The 26,339-nt window shown below is 43.3% G+C and overlaps 1 protein-coding gene across 3 annotated transcripts in view; it reads right to left on the reverse strand.

Moving 5' to 3' along the window:
• Positions 1-10,176: 10,176 nt before the first annotated feature.
• The window catches only part of pkd1b (polycystic kidney disease 1b), a 243,206-nt gene continuing 227,043 nt past the window's right edge, over positions 10,177-26,339 (reverse strand). For all 3 annotated transcript variants that reach the window (XM_072558141.1, XM_072558142.1, XM_072558140.1), the window contains 2 exons: positions 15,120-15,434; positions 10,177-12,739 (listed from right to left, as the gene is read on the reverse strand). In XM_072558141.1, the coding sequence (XP_072414242.1) occupies positions 12,017-12,739; positions 15,120-15,434 (1,038 nt within the window). In that variant the 3' untranslated portion in view covers positions 10,177-12,016. The remainder of the gene's footprint in view (positions 12,740-15,119; positions 15,435-26,339) is intronic.

Genomic DNA, 26,339 nt, shown 5'->3' on the forward strand with positions numbered 1-26,339 from the left:
CAGGCTGCAGCTGCCCACAGAGAGTTTGCAAATAAACCTGGCAGCTGCAGACTTTAGAAGACACACCTGAATTTGGATTTGAATGCAGTCAACAAAATGTCACCTTCAGGGTGATTAGAAACATCAAGGTGTGTACCAGACATGAAGGTACCTCACCCACTTATTTGGAGGAGAGTACTGCAGCCAACACCTCCAGGAATGGGTGCCTAAGGACCACTCTGCTATCACATGCCAATGCCTGGTTGGGTCCAAACGATCAGGTTGATCAAGCCTGATTATCCTTTGGTGAATGGTGATGACCCTCCCAAAAAGGCAGGAAGACATTGGTGTATAAGAATTGCCTCAACACCATGCTCAGAGCGGTAACTTGAGTGCTGTAACTGAGAAGGTACCCCTGAGATCATCGGGAGAAGAAGACTAGATGACATCACCACATGGATCAAGGCCAAGTTCTGGTGTCATGGTATATGATCATCCAGAGTTACGTTAAAGTATTGAAAGACTTGTAGTGTAAATCGTTAGTTTATTGTGTACTTTGTGGTGATAGAATTAATTGTGTTAAATAAATAAATATGTTTTACTATTATTAACAATTGACTCACGTTCTTTTGCTCAATATAAGCATTGAAACACACTGAGTAGCAGGCACAACACCAATAACCTGTCCTGTTCCATCTACGTTGAAACCACAGTCAAAAAAGTACACCAATGCCTCTACTTCCTCTAAAGGCTAAGGAAATTCGGGACAATGGCATTGGCCACAATGGCTCTTTATAATTTTTACTGATGCACCAAAGAAATCTGGATGGATCACAGCTTGATATGGCAGCTGCTCTGTCCAGAACTGCAAGAAGTTAGAGAGTTGTGAGTGCAGCCCAGTCCATCACACCAACCAGCCTTCCATCCATTGACTCTGTCTATACTTCTTACTGCCTTGAGAAAGCAGCCACTACAATCATAGAATCCTCCCACCCCGATGATACTCTCTTCCACCATCTTCCATTGGGCAGAAGATACAAAAGTTTGAAAACAAGCACCAACAAATTCAAGAACAGCTTCTTCCCTGCTCTTATCAGACTTTTGAACCTCTCAAAGTTGATCCTTCTCTGCATCTTCTCTGTAGCTGTAACACTATATTCTGCACCCTGATGTACTTATGTCAAATATGATTTGCCTGGTTAGCACACAAAACAATACTTTTCATTGTATCTTGGTTCATGTGACAATACGAAATCAAATCAAATCAAACACATCAGCTCCATGGTTTCAGCTTTTGCTCCCACTGTCCAAGGAAAGCAACCTTGTATACAGCTCATAGTGTGTTCGAGCAAACGTGAGCCATCTCTTTGTACAGTGTCCTTGGTTTTAAAGCCAGAATTTTAGTTCACACTCCTAAATATAGAAATAAAATATGTGATCTTTATGATCTCTGTTCATACATTGCATCCTTCTGTGAGTCAGACAATGAAGGCATGTTTCTGTTTGTTGTAACTGCTCAGGAGCCACATTATTGAGAAGCTGTTCTGTCTCTGATAAACTTTCAGCACTTTCATCCTAAATGGATCCATCAAAGATGTTATCATTGCTGTTGAGGCCCGGAAACAGAAAACAACAACTACGACAATATCAGCAAGTCCAGCAAAAACAGTGACTTCCAATGGCTCCCACACGTCCTCCAGGGGGACGACCAGCAGAAGTTAAAAGCCACACCTTGCCCCCTCCCCCCCCCCCCCCCCGCCCCCAATGAATGTGGAGGAGAGGCAGAATCTACAGTCCTTGCTGTCATTTCCTTCTGATGACTGAGGATATCTGAGTACACCAGATCTGGGACATCATATTGCAGCTGCACAGGACATTTTTAGAATATTGTATTCAATTCTTCTGGCTATAGTAAAGAACTTGATAGAGTTCAGAAAGAATTCACAAGGATGTTGCTGGGATTTGAGGGTTTGAGCTATGGGAAGAGGCTAAATAGCTGGGACTATTTTCTCTGGACCATCTGAGGCTGAGGGTGAAATTATAAAGGTTTATAAAATCATGAGAGGCCAAGGTCTTTCCCCAGGGTCAGGGAGTCCAAAACTAGAGGGCACAGGTTTACAGTGAGAGGGCAGAGATGTAAAAGAGACATAAGCGACAACTTTCCCATAGAGAGGGTGGTGTTTGTATGAATGAGCTGCCAGAGGAAGTGGAGGAGGCTGGTACAATTGCAACATTTAAAAGGCATCTGGATGGATACATGAATAGGGGCTGAATGCTGGCAAATGGGACTAGATCAGTTTAGGATATCTGGTTGGCATGGATGAGTTTGACTAAAGGGTCTGTTTCTGTGCTGAATAACTCTATGACTATGATAACCAATAGCAAGTGTAGTTTTTTTATTTGGCCTTTCTACACCCTTCCTATTGTGCAATAGAATTTTCTCTTTCCAAACTGCTTTAATACTTCTGGTCATCTGTTCCCACATTCAAGAATGAATATTGTATAAAGTTGTGAGAGATACAGATGGGATAGACAGGAAGGACATTGCCATCTTGATGAAGGGATCAATGCCCAGCAGCACAGATTTAAGGAAAGGGACAGGAGGTTGAGAGGAGATATGAGGAATTTGTTTTCACCTCAAGTGTGGTTGGGATCTGGAACTGTAAGGTGCTGGAGGCAGAAATCCCTCTAACATTAAGAAGTATTTAGATGTACACGAGTGATGTCAAGGGATAGAAGGCTATGGGTCATTTGCTGGAAAATGGGATTTGAACAGTTAGGTACTTGTTTTTGATGTTCTGAAGCACCTTTTCCTGGGCTGTAGATCTCTACGACTCTACAACTCTTAAGACATCTAATGACTGTTAGAGAAGGTGGAGCAGTCACTCAGACAGAGTCATGACTTCAAATGGTACAAAGGACTTTAACTTCTGAGGCTTCATGCTTCTGCATCTGAGAGCTGCGTTTTGATTCTCCCTTGATTAGTATCAGTTTGAGAGGCAGGTCCTTTTCACCTTCCCAACATCATTCAGTCTTCACCATGTGCAGTTTCACATACTCTGAAACATGAGTATTTGATCCTTCAGTATACTTTAATGCAGCATTTATACTGTGAGTCTATACTTACAGCATCTTTTTTCACCATATTTGAACAATGTGCAATGAGGAGGTTGAGCATCCAAAATTAATCATCCTTTGAGTGTGTGTGTGAACTGTTGTCAGGTCTTAGAATGAGCATTTGCCTCCACCAGAGAAGCATACAATCTTGAATGATCATAACGTCAGACACAAGGTGGTTTGCAAGTTAGGAGGATGCATCATGTTTTCTAGAAACAATTGTAGATTTTGAGTTTGTACTTTCACGGTGGGAAGGTTGTTCTTGAAATAAATCTTCAGTCTCTTCAGCTTAGTGATATTGTCTCGGATTGTGTTTTCGGGATCCTTAAGGTGGAGGGGGAGCAACCTCAAGTCATGGTCCGCATAGGCATCAACGACATAGGTAAGAAAAAGGGGTGGGGATGGAAGGCAGAAATTCAGGGAGCTAGGGCGGAAGCTTCGAGCTAGAACAAACAGAATTGTTATCTTTGGTTTGTTACCCATGCCACATGCTAGTTAGGTGAGGAATAGGGAGATAGAGCAGTTGAACATATGACTACAGGAATGGTGTAGGAGGGAAGGATTCAGATACCTGGATATTTTGGGGCTCATTCTGGGGTAGGTGAGACCTCTACAAATGGGATGGTCTATACCTAAACCAGAGGGGAAGCAATATCCTGGAGGGGAGGAGGTTTGCTAAGCTCTTTGGGAGGGTATAAACTAATTCAGCAGGGGGATGGGAAACTGAATTGTAGTACCAGTGTCCAGGAGGTTGAGAGTAGTGAGGTCAAAAATATGGTTTCAAGGTCGCACGAGTGTACCGGCAGGCAGGAAGGTAGTTTGAAGTGTGTCGACTTCAATGCCAGGAATAAGGTGGGTGAACTTGTGACATGAGTTAGTACCTAGGACTTCGATGTTGTGGCCATTTTTGAAGACATGGATAGAACAGGGATAGAAATGGTTATTGCAGGTACTGGGATTTAGATGTTTCAGTAAGAACAGGGAAGGTGGTAAAAGAGGGGAGGTGTGGCATTGTTAGTTAAGGACAGTATTGTGGTGGCAGAAAAGATACTTGATGAGGACTTGTCTACTGAGGTAGTATGGGCTGAGGTTAGAAATGGGAAAAGAGAGATCATCCTGTTGAGAGTTTTCTATAGGCCTCGGAAAAGTTCCAGAGATGTAGAGGAAAGGATTGCGAAGATGATTGTGGAGAGGAGTGAAAGCAACAGGGTAGTTGTTATAGGGGACTTTAACTTTCCAAATATTGACTGGAAACACTATAGTTCAAGTACCTTAGATGGGTCAGTTTTTGTCCAACGGGTGCAGGATGGATTCTGACTCAGTATGCAGACAGGCCAACAAGAGGCGAGGCCACATTGGATTTGGTACTGAGTAATGAACTGGGCCAGGTGTTGGATTTGGAGGTAGGTGAGCACTTTGGTGCTAGTTACCACAATTCAGTTATGTTTACTTTAGTGATGGAAAGGGACAGGTTTATACCACAGGGCAAGAGTTATAGATGGGGGAAAGGCAATTATGATCCGATTAGGCAAGATTTAGGATGCTTAGGATGGGGACAGAAAATGCAGAGGATGGGCGCAATAGAAATTCAAAGTTTGTGAGAAGATTTGTAGCTCGGGTGCTCATTGTTGTGGTTCTGTTCACTGAGCTGGGAATTTGTATTGCAGACATTTCGTCCCCTGTCTAGGTGACATCCTCAGTGCTTGGGAGCTTCTGTGGTGTTTCCTCTGGCATTTATAATGGTTTGTCTCTGCCGCTACTGCATTGTCTTGATAAGTTTGTACATAGATCCCGGAAAGTTGCCATCCAGGTTGATCGGGTTGTTAAGAAGGCAGAGGGTGTGTTAGCTTTTTTTTGGTAGAGGGATTGAGTTTTGGAACCATGAGGTCATGCTGCAGCTGTACAAATCTCTGGTGTGACCGCACTTGGAGTTTTGTGTACAGTTCTGGTCACCGCATTATAGGGAGGATGTGGAAGCTTTGGAAAGGGTGCAGAGGAGATTTATTAGGATGTTACCTGGTATGGAGGGAAGGTCTTATGAGAAAAGGCTGAGGGACTTGAGGCTGTTTTATTAGAGAGAAGAAGGTTAAGAGGTGATTTAATAGAGACATATAAGATGATCAAAAGGTTAGATAGTGTGGATAGTGAGAACCTTTTTCCACAGATAGTGATGGCTAGCACGAGGGGACAGGGCTTTAAATTGAAGGGTAATAGATATAGGGCAGATGTCAGAGATAGTTTCTTTACTCAGAGAGTAGTAGGGGCTTGGAATGTCCTGCCTGCAACAGTAGACTCACCAAACTTAAAGGTATTTAAATGGTCATTGGATAAACATGGATGATAATGGAATAGTGTAGGTTAGATGGGCTTCAGATTTGTTTAACAGGTTGGCGCAACATAGAGTTTCAAAGGGCTTGTACTGCGCTGTAATGTTCTATGTTCTGTTGTACGCAGTATACAGTAGTATCCCCGTACCCGCGGGGGTACATTCCAAGACTTACCACAGAAGTCCCAAACCGCGGATCGGAGCGAACCCATTCATTTCAAAGGGAAATTTACCTTCCCAGCAGTCCTCTAGTCCCTGGTTCCAGAAGGTTCCCTATAATATGTTCGGGCCGTGGCAAACCACGGGTAATTGAAACTGCAGAAAAAGATTCCGCCGGGTGCTCCGGTTTCCTCCCACAGTCCAAAAATGTGCAGGTTAGGTGAAGTGGCTATGCTAAATTGCCCATAGTGTTAGGTGCAGGGTAAATGTAGGTATGGGTATGGGTGTGGGTGGGTGCGCTTCGGCGGGTCAGTGTGGACTTGTTGGGCCGAAGGGCCTGTTTCCACACTGTAAGTAATCTAATCTAAGTCAGCTACGGCAGTTGCCCTGTATTTCCCTATGAACCATAGGGGAGTGATTAAAATGACAAGTATAGGGACCAAGCTGAAGAAAAATAACTGTATACACTCCTTCATTAATCCTTTACTGTTAGCCCATTTTACTACTTGTTTTGTCACCTTTTCTTCCTGCTTCCTCTTAGCTTTCCTTTTTCTAGCTTTAACTTGTCTCCTGCAATTGAAATACTCTGTGATTTCTATTGCTGTTATTATTCCAGTATGCATCATATTCCAGAGTTTGCCAACAAATTCTCTCTTCTATATCCTCCCTATTATTTTAACGTCTACAATAAAAACCCAATAAGGTTAATGCTCCTTTCCTGTTTATCACCTCAAACCACACAGATTCTTATTCAAGAACTGCATCTCATTCAAGAGTAGTGATATTATCCTTGACTAAGTCAGCTACAGCTCCTCCCTTTTCACCCTTCCTGTTTCTACTAAAAGCCTTATAACCTGGGATATTTAGTATCTGCCAGTGCTACTCTGATGTACCCTCCTCGACCAATTTCTGCTCACTATACTTTGTGGATTTACAAGCATACAATTTAACCATGTCTTTATCTCTTCCTGGCCTATTGGGAGGCAACCACTTCTTTGATCACTGTCAACACTCGAGCCTTCCCTCACTTCCTTTTCCCCATTCACATTTTCTTTCTTTTCTCATCACTGGTACTTCTAAAACTTCTACATCAACTCCACTACATTATTTACTCTCTCAGCCAGGAGATCAGTTCCATTTCTGCTCAGGCGAAGCCTATCTCTTCCAAACAGCTTTCTCCTTTCCCAAGAGTGAAACAGGAAAGGAGAGGTCACCCTGTTGGGAGTTTTCTATAGGCTTCCGAATAGTTCCAGAGATGTAGAGGAAAGGATAGCAAAGATGATTCTCGATAGGAGTGAGAGAGACAGAGTAGTTGTCATGGGGGACACTATAGTACGAGTATTATAGATGGATCAGTTTTTATCCAGTGCGTGCAGGAGGGCTTCCTGTCACATTATGTAGACAGGCCAACAAGGGGCTGAAGCCACATTAGATTTGGTACTGTGTAACGAGCCAGGCCAGGTGTTAGACTTGGAAGAAGGTGAGCACTTTGGAGATAGCGATCACAATTCAGTTATGTTTAATTTAGTGATAGAAAGGGATAGGTGTATACCACCGGGCAAGAGTTACAGCTGGGGGAAAGGCAATTACAATGCGATTAGGCAAAATTTAGGAAGCATAGGATGGGGAAGGAAACTGCAGGGGATGGGCACATTAGAAACGTGGAGTTTATTCAAGGAAAAGCTCCTGTGTGTCCTAGATAAGTATGTACCTGTCAGGCAGGGAGGAAGCTGTAGAGTGCAGGAGCTGTGGTTTACGAAGGAAGTGGAATCTCTGGTCAAGAAGAAGAAGAAGGCTTATGTTAGGATGCTTGAGGATTACAAGGTAGCCAGGAAAGGCATAAAGAGAGAGCTCAGAAGAGCCAGGAGGAAGCATGAGAAGTTGTTGGCGGATAGGATCAGGGTAAACCCTAAGGCTTTCTATAGGTATTTAAGGAATAAAAGAATGACGAGAATAAGATTAGGGCCAATCAAGGATAGCAGTGGGAAGTTGTGTGTGGAGTCAGAGGAGATAGAGGAAGCACTAAATGAATATTTTTCGACAGTATTCACTCTAGAAAACAAGAATGTTGTTGAGGAGAATACTGAGATACAGGCTACTAGACTAGGTGGGATTGAGGTTCACAAGGAAGAGGTATTAGAAATCCTGCAGAGTGTGAAAATAGATAAGTCCCCTGGGCTGGATGGGATCTATCCTAGGATCCTCTGGGAAGCCAGGGAGGAGATTGCCGAGCCTTTGACATTGATCTTTAAATCGTCACTCTCTACAGGAATACTGCCAGAAGACTGGAGGATAGCAAATGTGGTTCCCCTGTTCAAGAAGGGGAGTAGAGACAACCTTGGTAATTATAGATCAGTGAGCCTTACTTTAGTTGGTGGTAAAGTGTTGGAAAAGGTTATAAGAGATAGGATTTATAATCATCGAGAAAAGAATAATTTGATTAGGGATAGTCAGCATGGTTTTGTGAAGGGTAGTTTGTGCCTCACAAACATTATTGAGTTCTTTGAAAAGGTGACCAAACAGGTTGATGAGAATAACCTGGTTGTTGTGGTGTATATGGATTTCAGCAAAACATTCGATAAGGTTCCCCACAGTAGGCTATTGTACAAAATGCGGAGGAATGGGATTGTGGGAGATATAGCAGTTTGGATCAGTAATTGGCTTGCTGAAAGAAGACAGAGGGTGGTGGTTGATGGGAAATGTTCATCCTGGAGTCCAGTTACCAGTGGTGTACCGCAAGGGTTGGTGTTGGGTCCACTGCTGTTAGTCATTTTTATAAACGACCTGGATGAGGGCGTAGAAGAATGGGTTAGTAAATTAGCAGACGACACTAAGGTCGGTGGAGGTGTGGGTAGTGATGAAGGATGTTGTAGGTTACAGAGAGACATAGATAAGCTGCAGAGCTAGGCTGAGAGGTGGCAAATGGAGTTTAATGCAGACAAGTGTGAGGTGATTCACTTTGGTTGGAATAACCGGAATGCAAAGTACTGGGCTAATGGTAAGATTCTTGGTAGTGTAGATGAGCAGAGAGATCTCCATGTCCATGTACATAGATCCTTGAAAGTTGCCACCCAGGTTGACAGGGTTGTTAAGAAGGCATACAGTGTTTTAGCTTTTATTAATAGAGGGATTGACTTCCAAAACTATGAGGTTATGCTGCAGCTGTACAAAACTCTGGTGCGGTCGCACTTGGAGTATTGTGTACAATTCTGGTCACCACATTATAATGATGTGGAAGCTTTGGAAAGGGTGCAAAGGAGATTTGCTAGGAGTTGCCTGGTACGGAGGGGAGGTCTTACGAGGAAAGGCTGAGGGACTTGAGGCTGTTTTCATTGGAGAGAAGAAGGTTGAGAGGAGACTTAATGGAGACATATAAGATAATCAGACTGTTATCTGATAAAGTCTTACAATCATCTTACAGATCTGCATTGGGATCTCGTGAGTGAGACAGTCTTATGGTGTAATTTTAACCTTAACTGTTATTTTATTCTACTATTTAGTAAGTTACAAAATACAGAATTTAATTTCTATTGCAGTTTTAATTCAAAGAAATACAAGCTATAAAAGCTGAGTTTGACTGATTTCTGTTACTCCTGTCTTTGGGGTGTCAATGTTTCCCTTCGAGGTTCTGTCATATAGCTTATTCATGTGGGTATTGATGTGAACCTTAACAGGAATCTCCCCAATCCCTACTCTGGTTATTGTGATATTCCATTCCTAGTTCTGTGATAGTCAAGGTAGCTGATTCTGTAGGGATCACCGTATCCTCTGATTTCTGTAGGTAATCTTGCCCCATTTCAATCTTAACTTTTTAGTAGAACTATCTCATCCAGTGGTGGTGAGTGGAGGGGCATCAATTTACCAGGACCCCCATCTGGGGGTCCAGAGCCATAGGGTTGTGTCTGGGCACTTACAAGGCTTGGGCCTGAGTAGTCTGTGGCTTGGCTTAAGCAGCGCTACCCTCATGGGTGCCTCTACCTTTACTTTCTTGGCAAACTCCAGGCTTCAGTTTGTGATAGGTCATGATACAATTGTAAAGTACAAGCAGCCTGATCACACTCTGTGGGTTATCTTTAAGACTATTTAGAGGTAACTTAAGGTAAATTATTACAGTATCAGTTAGCTGTGTTGTGTTGTGTCTTATCGTTAATATGTTTATTTAGAAGTAAGTTAGGGACAGCATTCTGGTATCGTTGGCTATATCTTACACAGAGAAGAGGTAAGGTATGACACGCTACTGGACCTGCACTCTCTGTTGTAATCTAATAGTTGAAGATTAATATTTTGATACCAGCATAGGTTTCTAAATTATGCAACAAACCCAGATCATTCAAAGGCATTTCTGACCATGATGCTACATTCTGAGGAAGCAGAAATCAGCTCAGACCAATGTATGGCATGTCAATCATGTCAGAAGAGAGGGAGGAAGATCATTGATGAAGATAATTGTGCAGTGATTTTGAGTGAAATCAACCAATTCAGGGCAAGACATCAAACCTCCAAAGTATTTCATTGAACTTTGAAAATTGACAACATGTTTCTGTATAAAATTATATGTATCTCTTTACATATAACAAAAACAAATCAAGTCTATATTAATTCTAAACTGTACAGATTTTTATTTAAGAATTAAGAAGCAAGGCACAATATCAATCACAAAGTTAAAAAAGAGAAAATACAATCATGCTCCTAGTAGAGAATCCTGTTTTAAAATTCAATTACTGTTATAATCAAATATGTTAGACATCCATCAATTGTTAAAGATACATGTCAGATGAAACATTCAATTGAGAATCAAGTTAAAGGCAATCAGTTGGAAGAGGAGGGGAGGAAAAACATAAACAGATCAGCAAAAAGAGAGCTGAGACTAAGATGATGGTCAACTTAAAATAGAACCCACCATGTGGTAAGAGGCTGGGTAAATCCTTTATGGGTCAAATAGGTGATCTATGCTTCCAGGTGCAGTAAAGGGCTCAAGTACCTCATGAGGACTTTATGTCGGTGTTTACAAAGATCTGGAATTTGATAAAATATCATTTGAGGTGGAGACAGTAGAAGAAGTGGAGATAGTCAAAGAAGTGGGCGGCACGGTGGCTAGCACTGCTGCCTCACAACGCCAGAGACCCGGGTTCAATTCCCACCTCAGGTGACTGACTGTGTGGCATTTACACATTCTCCCCGTGTCTCCCACAGTTCAAAAATATGCAGGTTAGGTGAATTGGCCATGCTAAATTGCCCCTAGTGTTAGGTGAAAGGGTAAACGTAGGAGAATGGGTCTGGGTGGGTTGTGCTTCGGCAGGTCGGTATGGACTTGTTGGGCTAAAGGGCCTGTTTCCACACTGTAAGTAATCTAATCTAATCAAAGTGGAACCTGGGATGAAATTAAGAGGCAGAAGGGGTTATCTTGATTCATCTGTTGGATCATCCCTCATGACAAGAGACATGTGAGTCTCTGAGGGGCTGCAGAAGAGATTTGCCAGAATGGTTCCAGTGAAACCTTACAGTAAACCTTTCCAGGTCAACTCTCAAGAGATTGACTTTGATGTTCATTTCTGATGCCTCACGTTATCTTCCTGTTTTTGTGCTGTTGGCATTCCACATTTCCTTCTGAATTGAAATTTTAATACAAAGTACTTCACTTGTTGGTGCAAATTTGACTATTTGGCTGTGACAGTCTAACTATCAAAATCCATCTAGAGATTACTTCTAATCAGCCTGCTCTGGGATGTTATGACACACCTCTGAGGATGATGGGGCTTGAATCCAGGCCTCCTGACACGGAGGTATGGACACTACCAAGAACCCCTTATAAATTAATTTATATCATAGGGAGATACAAGATTCTGTTATATGTATGGCTATTCCAATCTCTAATTGCTGCCTTGAAACTTAGCAGCAGCTTTAAGCCACACTATCAATTATTATGATTAAACCAGGCACATCCCCAATTACACATCAAATACTATTTTGGTATCACCACTAAATCTATGGCTCTCCCTATCATCTAGAATAAACAGTATTAGCTATTTCTTAATGTTTATCAGTGAGTGGATGTTACAAAGGTGGAAAGTAGCATTGCTGCCAGTCTCTCAGCAAACCAAAACACCAAAGTATTCCAGAACAAAATAATGACAGAATTGCAGATGTTGGAAAACAGAAACAAAAACTGAAATTGCTGGGGAAACTCAGCAATTCTGGCAGCATAATGACCATGTAAAATAAAGCGAAGACAGGGTGGATGCCGAAAATCTGAAACAAGAACAGATATTGCTGGAGAGACTAAAATTGTGAAGAAGGGTCACCAGATCTGAAACATTTACTCTGCTTTCTCTCCTTGGGTGCTGCAAGATTGGCTGAGTTTTCCCAGCAATTTCTGTTTTTGTTCCAGTCTCTCAATGCTCTCTAGTGCCTCCTTATGGTTCCTAGTATATTCACTCATGGTTTCCCCTCCATGCTTTCACTCTGCCATGCTCTCCTCTTTATTGGGGCCTGCTGCTGACTCATCACTCGATCCTGCCTTTCTTCACTTTTGGGCCTTGGTTTAGCTGCAGGTTCTGAGCTCCATACTGCTCTCTGACTGATGACTGCTGACAGTGATGGTCCCAACTGCCAGGCTCTTCGCCCAGGGGCATCACTCGACCTGGAATCAACCGGTAGAGCGCTGTGAGCTGACTGGGCAATGCCTGCACAATATTCACAAGCTGGGCCTGTGCTTGGTCGGAGGCCGGAAACAGCTGAATCAGAAACAGCACTGCATGCTCTGGGCTGTGTGGTTGGCACAGGGAGGCTTTGTCTCTCTGTTTTGCTCTTTTCATCCCTGCCCACAATCTGTCTCCTCCATTTGATTCTGTGCTGCACTTTCTCCAAGTCACTCTCGATCTGGTACAAGTCATCGGTGACTTTATTGACACGGTCAAACTGACCAAGGAGGCTGTTGACAGTCGGCAGCAACCGATCGAGATAGGCCTCAATGTTGTAGGTCTCAGAGGTTGGACTCTGTGGAAGAGTCAGCTCCTCCGATTGTACAGAGCCTGACAAGATGGTGCAGTCTGAGAAGGGAGACTCGGTATTTTCTGATGCAAGTTGGGATAATCTCAAGGTTTGGGAAGTGCCTGTTGGCAAGGACTCCATCCCTTCAAATTTCACCTTGTGTCGGAACTGCAAAAGATTGAAAACAAAGTTTCACAACGGTTAAAAAAAGTCATTTTTCAATCACATAACCAGGGATGTTATTACATACTGAGGGAGTAGGTGGGACTTGAACCTGGGCGTTCTAGCTCAGGATCAGGGACACTAAATATTGTGGCCCAGAGGTCCTCTGTACCATCATTTATTGTTAACAGCTTGGCAGGTGAACAATGGTCTGCTCAAGAAGGCAAAGGTCCAGTTGTCCAATTGGTGTCATAGATTATCTTCGTTACTTACTGTACGGTCACCAACCTATGCCCTGCCTGAGAGTGAGATGCTGGAACAGTTGCCAGGATCTATTGTGGCTTAGCAGCTTGTGATTTCAAGTCCTACTCTGGAGACTTAACTTTAGTACTTTACTTTACTCTGGCTAACTTTAGTAATACTAAAGCAACATTCTACTGTTCGAGCTGCAGGTTTCAGCCAGTAATGAAGGTCTTGTTTTCTCCCTCAGGTGGACATAAAAGGTCTTACGGCGCTTTTTGAAGAAGAATAAGGAGGATCTGCCCATTCCCTCTTGATGTTTATCCCACATTCAACATCAGTAAAACAGATGGCTGTCAATTTGGAAGGGTCTGTCAAAGGGGCCTTGGTGAATTAATGCAATACATCTTGTAGATTGTACACACTATTGCTATTGAACATTGATGGTGAAGGGAGTGAATGTTGAAGATGGTAGATAGGGTACCAATCGAATAGGCTGTTTTGTCTTGGATGTTGCCAAGTGTTATTAATGTTGGACCTTCTCTCATTTAGGCAAACTAGAAGTACATGTATTCTATCACACCCCTGACTGGAACCTATAAATAGTGGACAGAGGTTGGAGAGTCAGGAAGTGAGTTATTCAACACAGAATTCTGAGCTTCTGACCTGCTTTTATAACCATTTTGTTTATATGGCTAGTCCAGTTCAGTTTCTGGTCAATGGTAACCCTTGCATATTGAAGTGTTGGGGTTTCAGTGATGACAATGCCATTGAACATGAAATAAATGATTATTATAAGAGATGGTCATTATTTGGCATGAATGCTACTTGCCACTTACCAATCCAAGCTTGGCTGTTGTTTTGCTGCATTTGGACACTGATTTCTTTGGTATCTGAGGAGCTTTGAATGACTGAAGATTGAGCATTAGTGAACATCCCCACTTCTGACCTTATGATGGAGGGAAGGACATTGATGAAGCAGCTGAAGATGGTTGGGTCCAGGAGACTACCCTTGAGGAACTCCTTCAGAAATGTCCAGGGAATGAAATAACTGACCTGCAACACCCATGACCACTTTTTTTATGTGTCAGGTATGACTCTAACCAATGACGGGTTTTCCTCAATTCCATTTGAATTCAGCTTTGCTAAGGCTGTTTGATGCCATACTCGGGTGAGGCACAGGGGAATTAATTCATTAAATCACAGAACCATGAAGGAGGGTGAGCATTTTATTTAGATTCCCTACAGTGTGGAAACAGGCCCTTCGGCCCAACTAGACAACCCAGACCCATTTTCCCCTAACTAATACACCTAACTCTAAGGGCAAGTTTAGCATGACCAATTCACCTAACCTGCACATCTTTGGACTGTAGCAGGAAACCAGAGCACCCGAGGGAAACCCACACAGACACGAGGAAAATGTGGAAACTCCACACAGAGAGTCACCCAAGGCTGGAATCGAACCCGGGTCCCTGACGCTGTGAGGCAGCAGTGCAAACCACTAAGCCACCATGCCACCTCATTGCACAGGAGAACACAGGAAATATGGATAGGAATGAATTGGAATAGGAGGCCTGGAGCCTGAGAAAGGAGCAAGAGGATAGAAGATAAGGAAATGATGGATTGGAGATGGAAAGAAGGTTGGGAAATTGACAATGAAAAGGAAAGTGGGGGATTGGAGATGGAGGAGGTATTAAGGTATTGGTGATGAAATGGGGTTTGGTGATGAAGTGGGGAATGGAGGATTGGAGATGGCATGGGATGTGGAGAATTGGAGATGGAGAGGATAATGGGCATTTGAGATGAAAAGAGGGGACTATAAAACTTGGGAATGGAGAGGGGAGTAGGATTAGAGTTAGAGAGAGGGGTGGGGCAAGCCTTAAGTTGGAGATGGAAGTGGGAAAGACATTAACAAGTCCAGAATACCATGATTGAGTCAAGGGCAGATGAACGTGTCCACCACAGAGTACTCAGCCCTTCGGTTCAGGGAGGTCACTATCTACTTGCCTAGCACAGCTTCTTCGTAAAAGCCAAGACCAGCTCCAAACATTCCAGAAACACAAAGCGGTTGCAGCATTCAGTCAACCCTGCAGCTCCAGCTCATTGATCAGAGAGATTGATGTTTCTCTGACATACTCGTATTTACCTCCTTTGTTTTGGTGAGTCCTATCCAGAGTTTGAACCTCTTAATGAAGAATTCAATCATCTCGTAGTCTTGTGGTTCAATGGCTGGGCGGTACATATCTGCTTTGAGCTCTCTGTAACTCTGGTTGATAATGGCACTGAAGAGATTTCTCGCTATCCACATCAGACACAGCAGGTAGCTAATGAAGTAGAAGGGTGCAATTATGGGGTAATGGTGGACTGCATGTTGCAGGGACAGGGTTCCACGGGGGAAGGCAACCAAAGCCAGCAGCGAGCTGCTGAATGTCACAAAGTGTTCCAGAGCAGGAGAGAACATCTGGAGGGAAAAGAAGGCAAGAATAGTTGAGGCTACTACCTCTGACAGAAATACTGAACCATTGAAATTCCAACATGAAAACTGACTGTCGGGCCCTGCCTCTCAGTTTGTTCACTACATTTGACCCCTATCTCATCTTGCTGCTTTATCCTCCTTTACATCAACCACTTACCTAATCTCCTCTTAAATGGAAGGAAGGTATCTTATCACAAACTCTAAGTCCCAGTTGAGGGAAGTTTTTCTTTAATGTGTTGCGACACGGGGTAAACTCTCCTGCTCAATTTAAACCAGCAACACAGAAAAGATTTATCCCATGCAGTAATCTGAAAATTTGAGAGGCCAAGAACTATTTAAAGTAAAAATTAACAACTTTATTTCTTAAAGTATAACAGAGAATAATTAACCATCAACTATTTACAACTCCTTCCTCTAACCTATCTCTTTCCCTTCTATAATACTAGTCCAATAAAACCCCCAGTAAGATTTACTGAAAAATTCAAACTTCATAACCAGCCAGCAGTCAAGACTCTTTATATCTTCCTCTGTAGATTTGCTCTCCAGGTCACTGTTGGAGAGTTCTTACTAGCAGATTACATTTGCTGGTCTTTTGGCAGTTCTCTCCCAACCGTTCAATTTTCCCTGGTCTTGATTGTATCATTGGATTTTCATATTGTCAATGCACTAAATTCAAACTTGATTGGAGTTAGGTTTTTTTGGGGGTAAAATTTAAACTTATTGGTCTAATTCGAATTTGTTTTTGTCTCCAGGCAACCAGCTACACTAACTGCTACACCAATAGGTTACATTGTAACTTGTTCAGAACACTTGGTGCTGTCAGGTAATGCTGCTAGCTTTTAACTTTCTTAAAGATACAGTATATTTCTACACCGACATAACAAATGTCAGTAAGTTATTGGGAGATGTGATCATATTCAGCGTGCTGGAATCATTTTCACGTCATTTGCCACCTGACTTAATTGGTGCCAATTTGGAACTCCCCTCTAATCCTGCAACATGCAACCTCCCTCTCTTCCTAACACCCCGAGGTACAACCTCCCACCTTCCCAACACCCTGAGGTACAACCTCCCCCTTTTCCTAACACCCTCAGGTACAACCCTCCCCCTCTTCCCAACACCCTGAGGTGCAACCAGTCTCCTTTCCAACACCCTGAGATGCAACCGCCCCTCCTTCCCAATACCCTGAGGTACAACCTCCCCTACTTCCTAATACCCTGAGGTACAACCTCCCCCCTTCCCAACACCCTGAGGTGCAACCTCCCCCACTTCCCTACACTCTGAGGTACAACCATCCCCCTTCCCAACACCCTGAGGTACAACCACCCCCCTTCCCAACACCGTAAGATACAACCCTCCCCCTCTTCCCAACACCCTGAGGTGCAACCTCCCCACTTCCCAATACCCTGAGATGCAGCCTTCCCCTTCTTTCCAACATCCTGAGTCTTTGTATTTCTTTAAACTAGGCTGCACGAGAGTGAATCTCACCACCAGCTCCCATCATCTTGCACTATCTCAACATTTGTCTACGTGACCTCAAATCCTGAACGAACAGACATTTCTCCCAATTCAACATTGCAAAGAACAGCCGTACTGGGCCATTGGTAAATTTGTCTCCTACAGGCAACTGCTCAAGGATGAGACTAAAAGAAGAAAGTTTGGACACTAAGGAATGATCACAGTATGTTTGGTCTGGTCAGTAATCAGGATGCTTGGAGAAAGTTATATCAGTACCCTTTCAGTGTGAGAGAGGCTGGATAGATCAACTAACCATTACATTCACGAGTCACAGAGTGAGAAAAAATCCTGTCTGACATGTGATCAATTTTATTCAAGAGTTATAGGCATTAAACAAAACACTCAGAATGTGCTGAGTTTGTGGATCTGGGAAAGATGCCAATTGTGTGCCACTGCTGGGTAAAGGTAAAAGTTAAAGGTACTATTAGATTAAAGGAGAAGGCTTATAAAGTTGCCAAACTTGTTGAAAATTTGAAGACTGCGAAAATTTTAGAATTCAACAAAGGTGGGCCAAGAAATTGATAAAGAGGAAGAGAATATAAATATAATATAAAATAGCAAGAACATTAAAACAGATTGTAAAATCTTCTACAAGTGGCAGAAGGATTTCTAATAGTGAAAAGAAAAACTTCAGAGAAGCTAAATCAGTACTCTATGTCTGTTTTCACAGAGGAAGATAGAATAATTCTCCATAAAATAATTAAAAATGAGCTTGTTGAATTGAAAGAAATTAGCATTCGTAAAAATGTATTATTGGAGAACTTAATGGGACTACAAATTATCAACTGACCTAATGACTTCAACTTAGACCAATGAAAATGATATTACAGACAATAGAGACAGCAGATCCACTAGCTGATTGCCCTTGAAAATTTTATTCATTCTGCAACAGTGCTGCAGATTAGAAAATTACAAATGTAATTCCAATATTTGAAAAATGGAGGGAGAGAGAAACTGGAAGCTAGATATTTGCTAGCCATTTGCTAGTGTTCGGGATAAATACTGGAATTTATTAAAAAGGATATGATTAATGGATATTCAGAAAGTATTTGTGTAATTGGACTGAGTCAAGGTGGACTACTGAAAGGAAAATTGTGCCTGAACAATCTGATCAAAGTTTTGAGGATATTACCACTACCGTTATTAAGGGGGAAGCCAATAGATGTGGTGTATTGGAATTTGGGACGATTTTTGATACACTGCCATACAAGATAAGTAAACTTAAATGACATGGGATTGTGGGTAATATAATAGTATGGACTGTTTCTGCCTGTTTCGCCTCATGTCGGAGTAAATCGTTCTCACATTGGCAGACTGTAACCATGGGGAGAAAGTGAGGACTGCAGATGCTGGAGATCAGAGCTGAAAATGTGTTGCTGGAAAAGCGCAGCAGGTCAGGCAGCATCCAAGGAGCAGGAGAATCGACGTTTCGGGCATAATAAGCCTTTCTTCAGGAATTGTTGGCTATGAAGAGATCGAGGGCAGGTAAGAGGTCAGCATGGGGTGTCCAGGTGGATGGGGTGTGTTGGAGGTGGGAGAAGGGGTCGTCAGAGGGTGGGCGAGAATCTTGGTTGAAGAAATAGGCACGGAGGCGAAGGCAGCGGAAGAATTGTTTGATGTCACGCCATGTGTTGAACTCATTAATCCGAGAGTGTAGGGGAATGAAGAAGGGCTTATGCCCGAAACGTCGATTCTCCTGTTCCTTGAATGCTGCCTGACCTGCTGCGCTTTTCCAGACTGTAACCATGACATACTTTTAAGTTATATCTTACTTTCTTTTGGTTATTCTTAAATTATTCAAAATGGTGGCAAATTATGGTGACGAGTGAAAGCTTTTCACTGAACTTAATTGTATTCTTACTGTAAAATACATGTGACAATGAAATTATTCATTCATTCATGACCGCAAGGATCAGTGCTTGGGCCCCAGTTATTCATAATCTGTACCTGAACAAAGAGACCTCAGAGTGTATGTTCATAGTCCCTTGAAAGTAGAGTTGCAGGTAAATAGGATAGTGAAGAAGGCATTTGGTATGCTTTCTTTTATTGGTCAGAGCATTGAGTATAGGAGTTCGGAGGTCATGTTCGGAGGTACAGGACATTGGTTAGGCACCCTTGGAATAACACGAACAATCTTGGTCTCCTTCCTGTCAGAAAGATGTTGTGAAACTTGAAAGGGTTCAAAAAGGATTGATAAGGATGTTGCCAAAGTTGGAGGATTTGACATATAGGGAGAGGCTGAATAGGCTGAGGCTGTTTTCCCTGGAGCATCGGAGGCTGAGAGTGACCTTATAGAGATTTATAAAATCATGAGGGGCATGAATAGGGTAAACAGACAAAGTCTTTTCCCTGGGGTGGAGGAGTCCAGAACTAGAGGGTATAGGTTTAGGGTGAGAGGGGAAAACTATAAAAGGGATCTAAGGGGCAACTTTTTCACACAGACGCATGTCTGGAGTGAGCTGCCAGAGGAAGTAGTGGAGGCTGGTACAATTACATTTAAGGATGGGTATATGAATAGGAAGGGTTTAGAGGGATATGGGCCAAGTGCTGGCAAATGGGACTAGATTAGGTTAGGATAACTGGTCAGCATGGACGAGTTGGATGGAAGGGTCAGTTTCCGTGCTATACATCTCTCTGACTCTATACCAATAGAGTCAAACCACCATTTCCCATTTTACAGATGATACAAAATTCGGTGGGGATGCAAATTGTGAAGAGGATGCAAAGAGGCCTCAACAGCATTTAGTCAAGCTGTGTGAAGGTGCAAGAGCATTGCAGATGCTATCATTTTGGTAAGTCAGAGGTTATCACTTTGGTAGGAGGAACAAAGGAGCAGAGCATTGCTTAAATGGTGACAACTCAGACAGCATTCATGTCCAAAGGGACTGAAGTACCCTTGTTCATCAGTCACTGAAAACTAACATGCGAATGGATTGAACAATTCAGAAGGTAAAAGATTGGTTACCCGATATTTCAAGAGAATTTGAATACAGGCACAAATAGGTCTTGCTTCAAATGTACAGCACACTGCAGAGACTACACCTGGGGACTAAAGTCTATTCTTGTCATGGAGGGAGAGGAGATTCTCCAGACTGATCCCAGAAGTGATGGGATTGTCTTATGAGGAGAGATTGAGGAGTTGGACATATATTCTCTGGAGTTTTGAAGAATGCGAGATGGTCTCATAGAAACTTACAAACTGCTTGAAGGGATGGATAGAGTAGATGAAGAGAAGATGTTTCTGCTGGCCGAGGAATCCAGAACCGAGGGACATGGTTTCAGAATAAAAGGAAAGCCATTTACAACTGAAAGGAGAAATTTCTTTACTCAGAAGCTGGTGAATCATGCAGAGGGCTGTGAGAGTTCAGTCATTATGTTCAAGACAGAGATTGACTTACCATGAGTGAAATTAATGGATAAAGGCATAGTGCAGGAATGGCATTGAGGGAGATTAGCCATGGAATGGCTGAGGAGATTTCAGGGGCTAGATAGCCTACCCCTGCTCTGGTGTTCCTTTGCTCTTCCATTACTGAAACACAGGTTGAGTTTTCACTACAAACACTATGTAGGACAAACAGGAAGAAAGTTAGCCACCAGGATACAGGAACACCAGCTAGCCACAAAAAGACATGACCCTCTCTGCCTCATAACCCTACACACGGATGAAAAAAACCACCATTTTGACTGGGACAACACATCTATCCTGGGACAGGCTAAGCAAAGACATGCCAGAGAATTCCTAGAGGCCTGGCACTCCAACCACAACACCATAAACAACCACATAGATCTGGATGCCATCCAAGAACCCTTCAGAAAATGAACAGGAAATGACATCACCACAAACCCCAGGAACCCCATTCAGGAGAAAGATATAAATAAAAAGCAGGAGACAATAGCTTCGCTTCACTTGGAGGTCGCCACTGATGATGTTACCTAGCCAGGTAATGAAACGTCTGGATATCAAACCTACAGCTCAGTGAGCAAACCTACACCCTACAGGTTGAGGTCTTCAGGATTTCGAGATTTCACTATCTCCATGTAATCCTCGCCAGCCTCCCACCATCTACCCTTCATTAACCTCAGTCATTCAAACCTCTGTCTTAACTTGCACCATGCCCACCACCTATCACCTCTCAGCTCAATGATCTACACTGACTTCAGGGCTGAGCAATAGGTTGATTTTGAAGTCTCCTCCTTGTTCCTAAGTCCCTCTGTAGGCTGCCAAGTGTTCAAACGCTAGGAGTTTAGAAGTATAAATCTGAATCTTTTGCATTCTTAAAAAATAAAAACTGTGGATAAGGGAAGGGTAGACATTTAGGGATTGTATTTTTTTCTTCTTTCAGGCCTAAGGAAAGTTTAACAAGCTCTCCTAGTGCTGTAGGAGAAAGTGAGGACTGCAGATGCTGGAGATCAGAGCTGAAAATGTGTTGCTGGAAAAGTGCAGCAGGTCAGGCAGCATCCAAGGAACAGGAGAATCGACTGTCTGTGCCCCTGACTAGACAACCCCCGACCACAATTGCTTGCTTGGACTTTGCTATACCTTGCTTTACAGCAGAGCCAGTTGTGATGCTAAAGACTTGGCTGCTGCTACTAATTTTCCTGAGAGGCTATCCACCCAGGAGTAACCAGAGCAGTATACCTGGTTGACAGATGGATAACCACAGGAGACTCCAGTGCTATCTGCCTGCCTTTCCTGGCAGTCACCCATCTACCTGACTGAACCTACAGTGTGACCACCTCCCTGAAGCTACTGTCACACTCTCTGCTTCCTGTATGCTCATCAGTGCTTACAATTGGCACTCCAACCGATCCATGTGGTCTGAGAGGAGCTGCAGCCAGATACACTTCCTGCAGAATAAGTTGCCAGGGACACTCAACTGCTCCCTGGTCTCCCACATCTGACAGGAGGAACACACCACTCCACTGACTGCCATCCCTGCCCCTTTAAGTGGCCTTCGGGGGGGAAAAATGTCTTACATTACCCTACCTTGTTGGTGCTCACCCTCTTCAACAAAGCCTGGCATTCACCTAGGCCCACTATAAGATCTAATCAGCGGCATCTCAACCACAAAGCAGCCTCTTGCAAAAATGGCTGGAACAGGGCACAGCAATGCCTCCCTCCCCCACTTACCTAAACTCCCATACTTAGCCCATCTCCCAGCATTTGTAATTCCTCATTCCTGAAGAAGGGCTTATGCCCGAAACGTCGATTCTCTTGTTCCTTGGATGCTGCCTGACCTGCTGCGCTTTTCCAGCAACACATTTTCAGCTCCTAGTGCTGTAGCTAATTAATTTACTTAAGCTAATTAAGTGAACTGGTTAGATCTGTTTCTTGCAGGCCTTATACTACAAAAGATAGCCTCAGAAGCTCCTAACACGGAGTGTGACTGGCAAGAGATTACAAACGCTGGGAGATGGGCTAAGTATGGGAGTTTAGGTAAGTGAGGGAGGGAGGCATTGCTGTGCCCTGTTCCAGCCATTTTTGCAAGAGGCTGCTTTGTGGTTGAGATGCCGCTGATTAGATCTTATAGTGGGCCTAGGTGAATGCCAGGCTTTGTTGAAGAGGGTGAGCACCAACAAGGTAGGGTAATGTAAGACATTTTCCCCCCCGAAGGCCACTCATTGTTAAAGGGGCAGGGATGGCAGTCAGTGGAGTGGTGTGCTCCTCCCGTCAGATGTGGGAGATCAGGGAGCAGTCGAGTGTCCCTGGCAACTTGGTCTGCAGGAAGTGTATCTGGCTGTAGCTCCTCTCAGACCACATGGATCGGTTGGAGTGCCAATTGTAAGCTCTGATGAGCATACAGGAAGCAGAGAGTGTGACAGTAGCTTCAGGGAGGTGGTCACACTGTAGGTTCAGTCAGGTAGATGGATGACTGCCAGGAAAGGCAGGCAGATAGCACTGGAGTCTCCTGTGGTTATCCATCTCTCAACCAGTATCTCTCAATACTGCTCTGGATACTCCTGGGTGGATAGCCTCTCAGGAAAATTAGTAGTAGCAGCCAAGTCTTTAGCACCACAACTGGCTCTGCTGTAAAGCAAGGTATAGCAAAGTCCAAGCAAGCAATTGTGGTCGGGGGTTGTCTAGTCAGAGGCACAGACAGGCGATTCTGTGGATGCAAGCGAGACTACAGATTGGTGTGTTGCCTCCCATTACCCACAGTCAAGGACATTTTGGAGCAGCTGCAGCAAATTCTCAAAGGGGAGTGTGAACAGCCAGAAATCATTATACACAGTGGTACCAATGACACAGGTTGAAAAAGGGATGAGATCCTGCAGTGTGAATATAGGGAGCTAGGCAGAAGGTTAAAAAGCAGAACGTCAAGAGTTGGATCTTTGGATTACGTTCCACGTGCTAGTGAGTGTCGGAATGGGAGGGTAGGTCAGATGAATGCATAGCCATTCACAAGTTGCTGCAGGGGTAAGGATTCAGTTTTCTGGATTATTGGGATCTTTTAGAGTCATACAGTCATAGAGATATATAGCACGGAAACAGACCCTTCGGTCCAACTCATCCATGCTGACCATATATCCTAAATAAATCTAGTTCCATTTGCCAGCATTTGGCCCATATCCCTCTAACCCCTTCCTATTCATAGAGTTATAGAGATGTACAGCACAGAAACAGACCCTTCAGTCCAACTTATCCATGCAGACTAACCTAACCTAGTCCCATTTGCCAGCACTTAGCCCATATCCCTCTAAGCCCTTCCTATTCATTTACCCATCCAGATGCCTTTTAAATGCTGGAATTGTACCAGCCTCCTCCACTTCCTCTGGCAGCTCATTCCATACACGCACTACCCTCTGCATGAAAAAGTTAACCCTTAGGTCCCTTTTAAATGTTTCCCCTCTCACCCTAAAACTTATGCCCTCTAGTTCAGGACACCCCCACCCCAGGGAAAATACTTTGTCTGTTTATCTTATCCATACCCCTCATGATTTTATAAACCTCTATAACATCACCTCTCAGCCTCGCACATTCCAGCTAAAACAGCCTCAGCCTATTCAGCCTCTCTCTGTAGCAACCTGGTAACATCCTTGTAAATCTTTTCTGAACCCTTTCAAGTTTCACAACATCCTTCCTATAACAGGGTGACCAGAATTTCATGCAGTTTTCCAAAAGTGGCTTAACCAATATCCTCCCAACGTGACCTCCCAACTCCTATATTCATTGCTCTGACCAATGAAGGAAAGCACACCAAACTTTGTCACTATCCTATCTACCAGCGACTCCAAGTTTAAGGAACTATGAATCTGCACCCCAGGGTCTCTTTGCTCAGCAACACTCCCCAGGACCTTACCATTAAGTGGGCAGTACGGCGGCTCTGCGGTTAGCACTGCTGCCTCATAGCGCCAGGGACCCGGGTTTGATTCCACCCTTGGGTGACTGTCTGTGTGGAGTTTGCACATTCTCCCTGTATCTGCATGGGTTTCCTCTGGCTGTTTTGGTTTCCTCCCACAGTCCAAAGACGTGCAAGTTAGGCGGATTGAGACTGTCATAGTGTTAAGTGGGGACTGTCATAGTGGGGACAAATTACATAAGTGTGTTCAAGAAAACTTTCTCAATCAACATGAAGATGGCCCAACTAGAGAAAAGAGGTATTAGTGAGGAAACACTTTGGGAGTAGTGACTATAATTCTATTAGTTTTAAATAGTTATGGAAAAGGATAAATCTGATCCACAAGATGAAGATCTAAATTTGGGCAAGGTCGATTCTGATGGTGTTAGACAGGAAATTTCAAAAGTTGATTGGGGTTGGCTGTTCACAGGTAAAGGGATGTCTGGCAAGTAGGAGGCTTTCAAAAGTGAGGTAATAAGAGTTCAGGGACAGAATGTTCCTGCTAGTGTGAAGGGCAAGGCTGGCAGGAGTAGGGAACACAGGATAAATTGAGATATTGAGGTTCTTGTCAAGAAAAAGGAGTAGGCATGTGTCAGGAACACATAGCAGGAAATCAGTGAAGCCCTTGGAGTAGAGTAAAGAGAGAAATCAGGAGGTTGAAAAGGGGACATGAATAAGCTTTGGCAGATTAGGTTAAGGAGAATTCAAAGAGACTCTCCAAGGATATGAAGACCAAAAGAGTAACAAGGGAGAGAAAATTCCCCTTAAAGATCATCAAAGATGTGTGCAACCTTGGGAGATGGATGAGATCCTAAACAAATATTTTGCATAATTATTTATTATGGGAAAAGACATGAAAGCTAGGGAACTTGGGAAAATAAATAGCGATGGTGTGAAAGGGTCCACATTACAGAAGAGAAGGTACTGGAGGTCTTAAAACACACAAAGGTAGATAAATTCATGAGGGCTGATCAAGTGCATTCAAGGACATTGTGGTAAGCCAGGGAAGAAATTGCAAGGGTCCTACCAGACATATTTATATCATTGACAGCCACGGATGAGGTGCCAGAAGACTGGAGATGGTGGTTAATGTTGTGCTATTACTTAAGAAAGACTTTAAGGAAAAGCCAGGGAACTACAGACTGATAAGCCTGATGTCAGTGGTGGGTAGGTTGTGGAAAGGGATTCTAACAGATAGAATCTACATTCTTTTGAAAAGGCAAAGACTAATTAGGGATAGCCAACATGGCTATGTGTGTGGGAAATCATGTCTCACAAACTTAATTGACATTTTTGAAGAGGTGATCAAGAAGATAGATGAAGGCAAAGCAGTAGACATTGCCTACATGGATTTTACAATGCCTTTGACAAGGTTCTGCATGAGATCACATGGAATCAAGGCAGAGCTAGCCAACTGGATATAAAGTTGGCTTGTAGGTAGGAGACAGAGGATGGTGGTCAAGGTTTGTTGTTCAGACTGGAGGCCTGTAACCAGTGGTGTGCCATAGGCATCAATGCTGGATCCACTGTTGTTCGTCATTTATATAAATGATTTGATGAGAATATGGGAGGTATTTTAGGAAGTTTGCAGGTGAAACCAAAATTGCTGGTATCGTGGACAGTGAAGGAGGGTATCTAAGAGTAAAACAGGATGTTGGCCAGTAGGCTAAGGAAGGGCAGATGCAGTTTAATTTAGATAAACATGAGATGTTGGATTTTGATAAGACAAACCTGGGCAGGACTTACATTGTTAATGGTAGGGCACTGGGGAGTGTTGTGGAACAGATAGACCAGGGGTGTAAGTACAAAAATCCTTGAAAGTGGCATCACAGGCAGACAGGGTGGTGAAGCAGGCATTTGGCGTGCTTGCCTTAATCGGTCAGAGCATTGAACACAAGAGTTAGGACATCATGTTACCGCTGTACAAGATATTGATAAGGCCACATTTGGAGTTCTGTGTACAATTCTGATCACCCTGTTATTAAACTGGAAAGGCTGCAAAGAAGACTTTCAAGGATGTTATAGAGACTGG

The sequence above is a fragment of the Chiloscyllium punctatum genome, chromosome 39, assembly GCF_047496795.1.
Source record: "Chiloscyllium punctatum isolate Juve2018m chromosome 39, sChiPun1.3, whole genome shotgun sequence".
NCBI classification, from domain to species: Eukaryota; Metazoa; Chordata; class Chondrichthyes; order Orectolobiformes; family Hemiscylliidae; genus Chiloscyllium; species Chiloscyllium punctatum.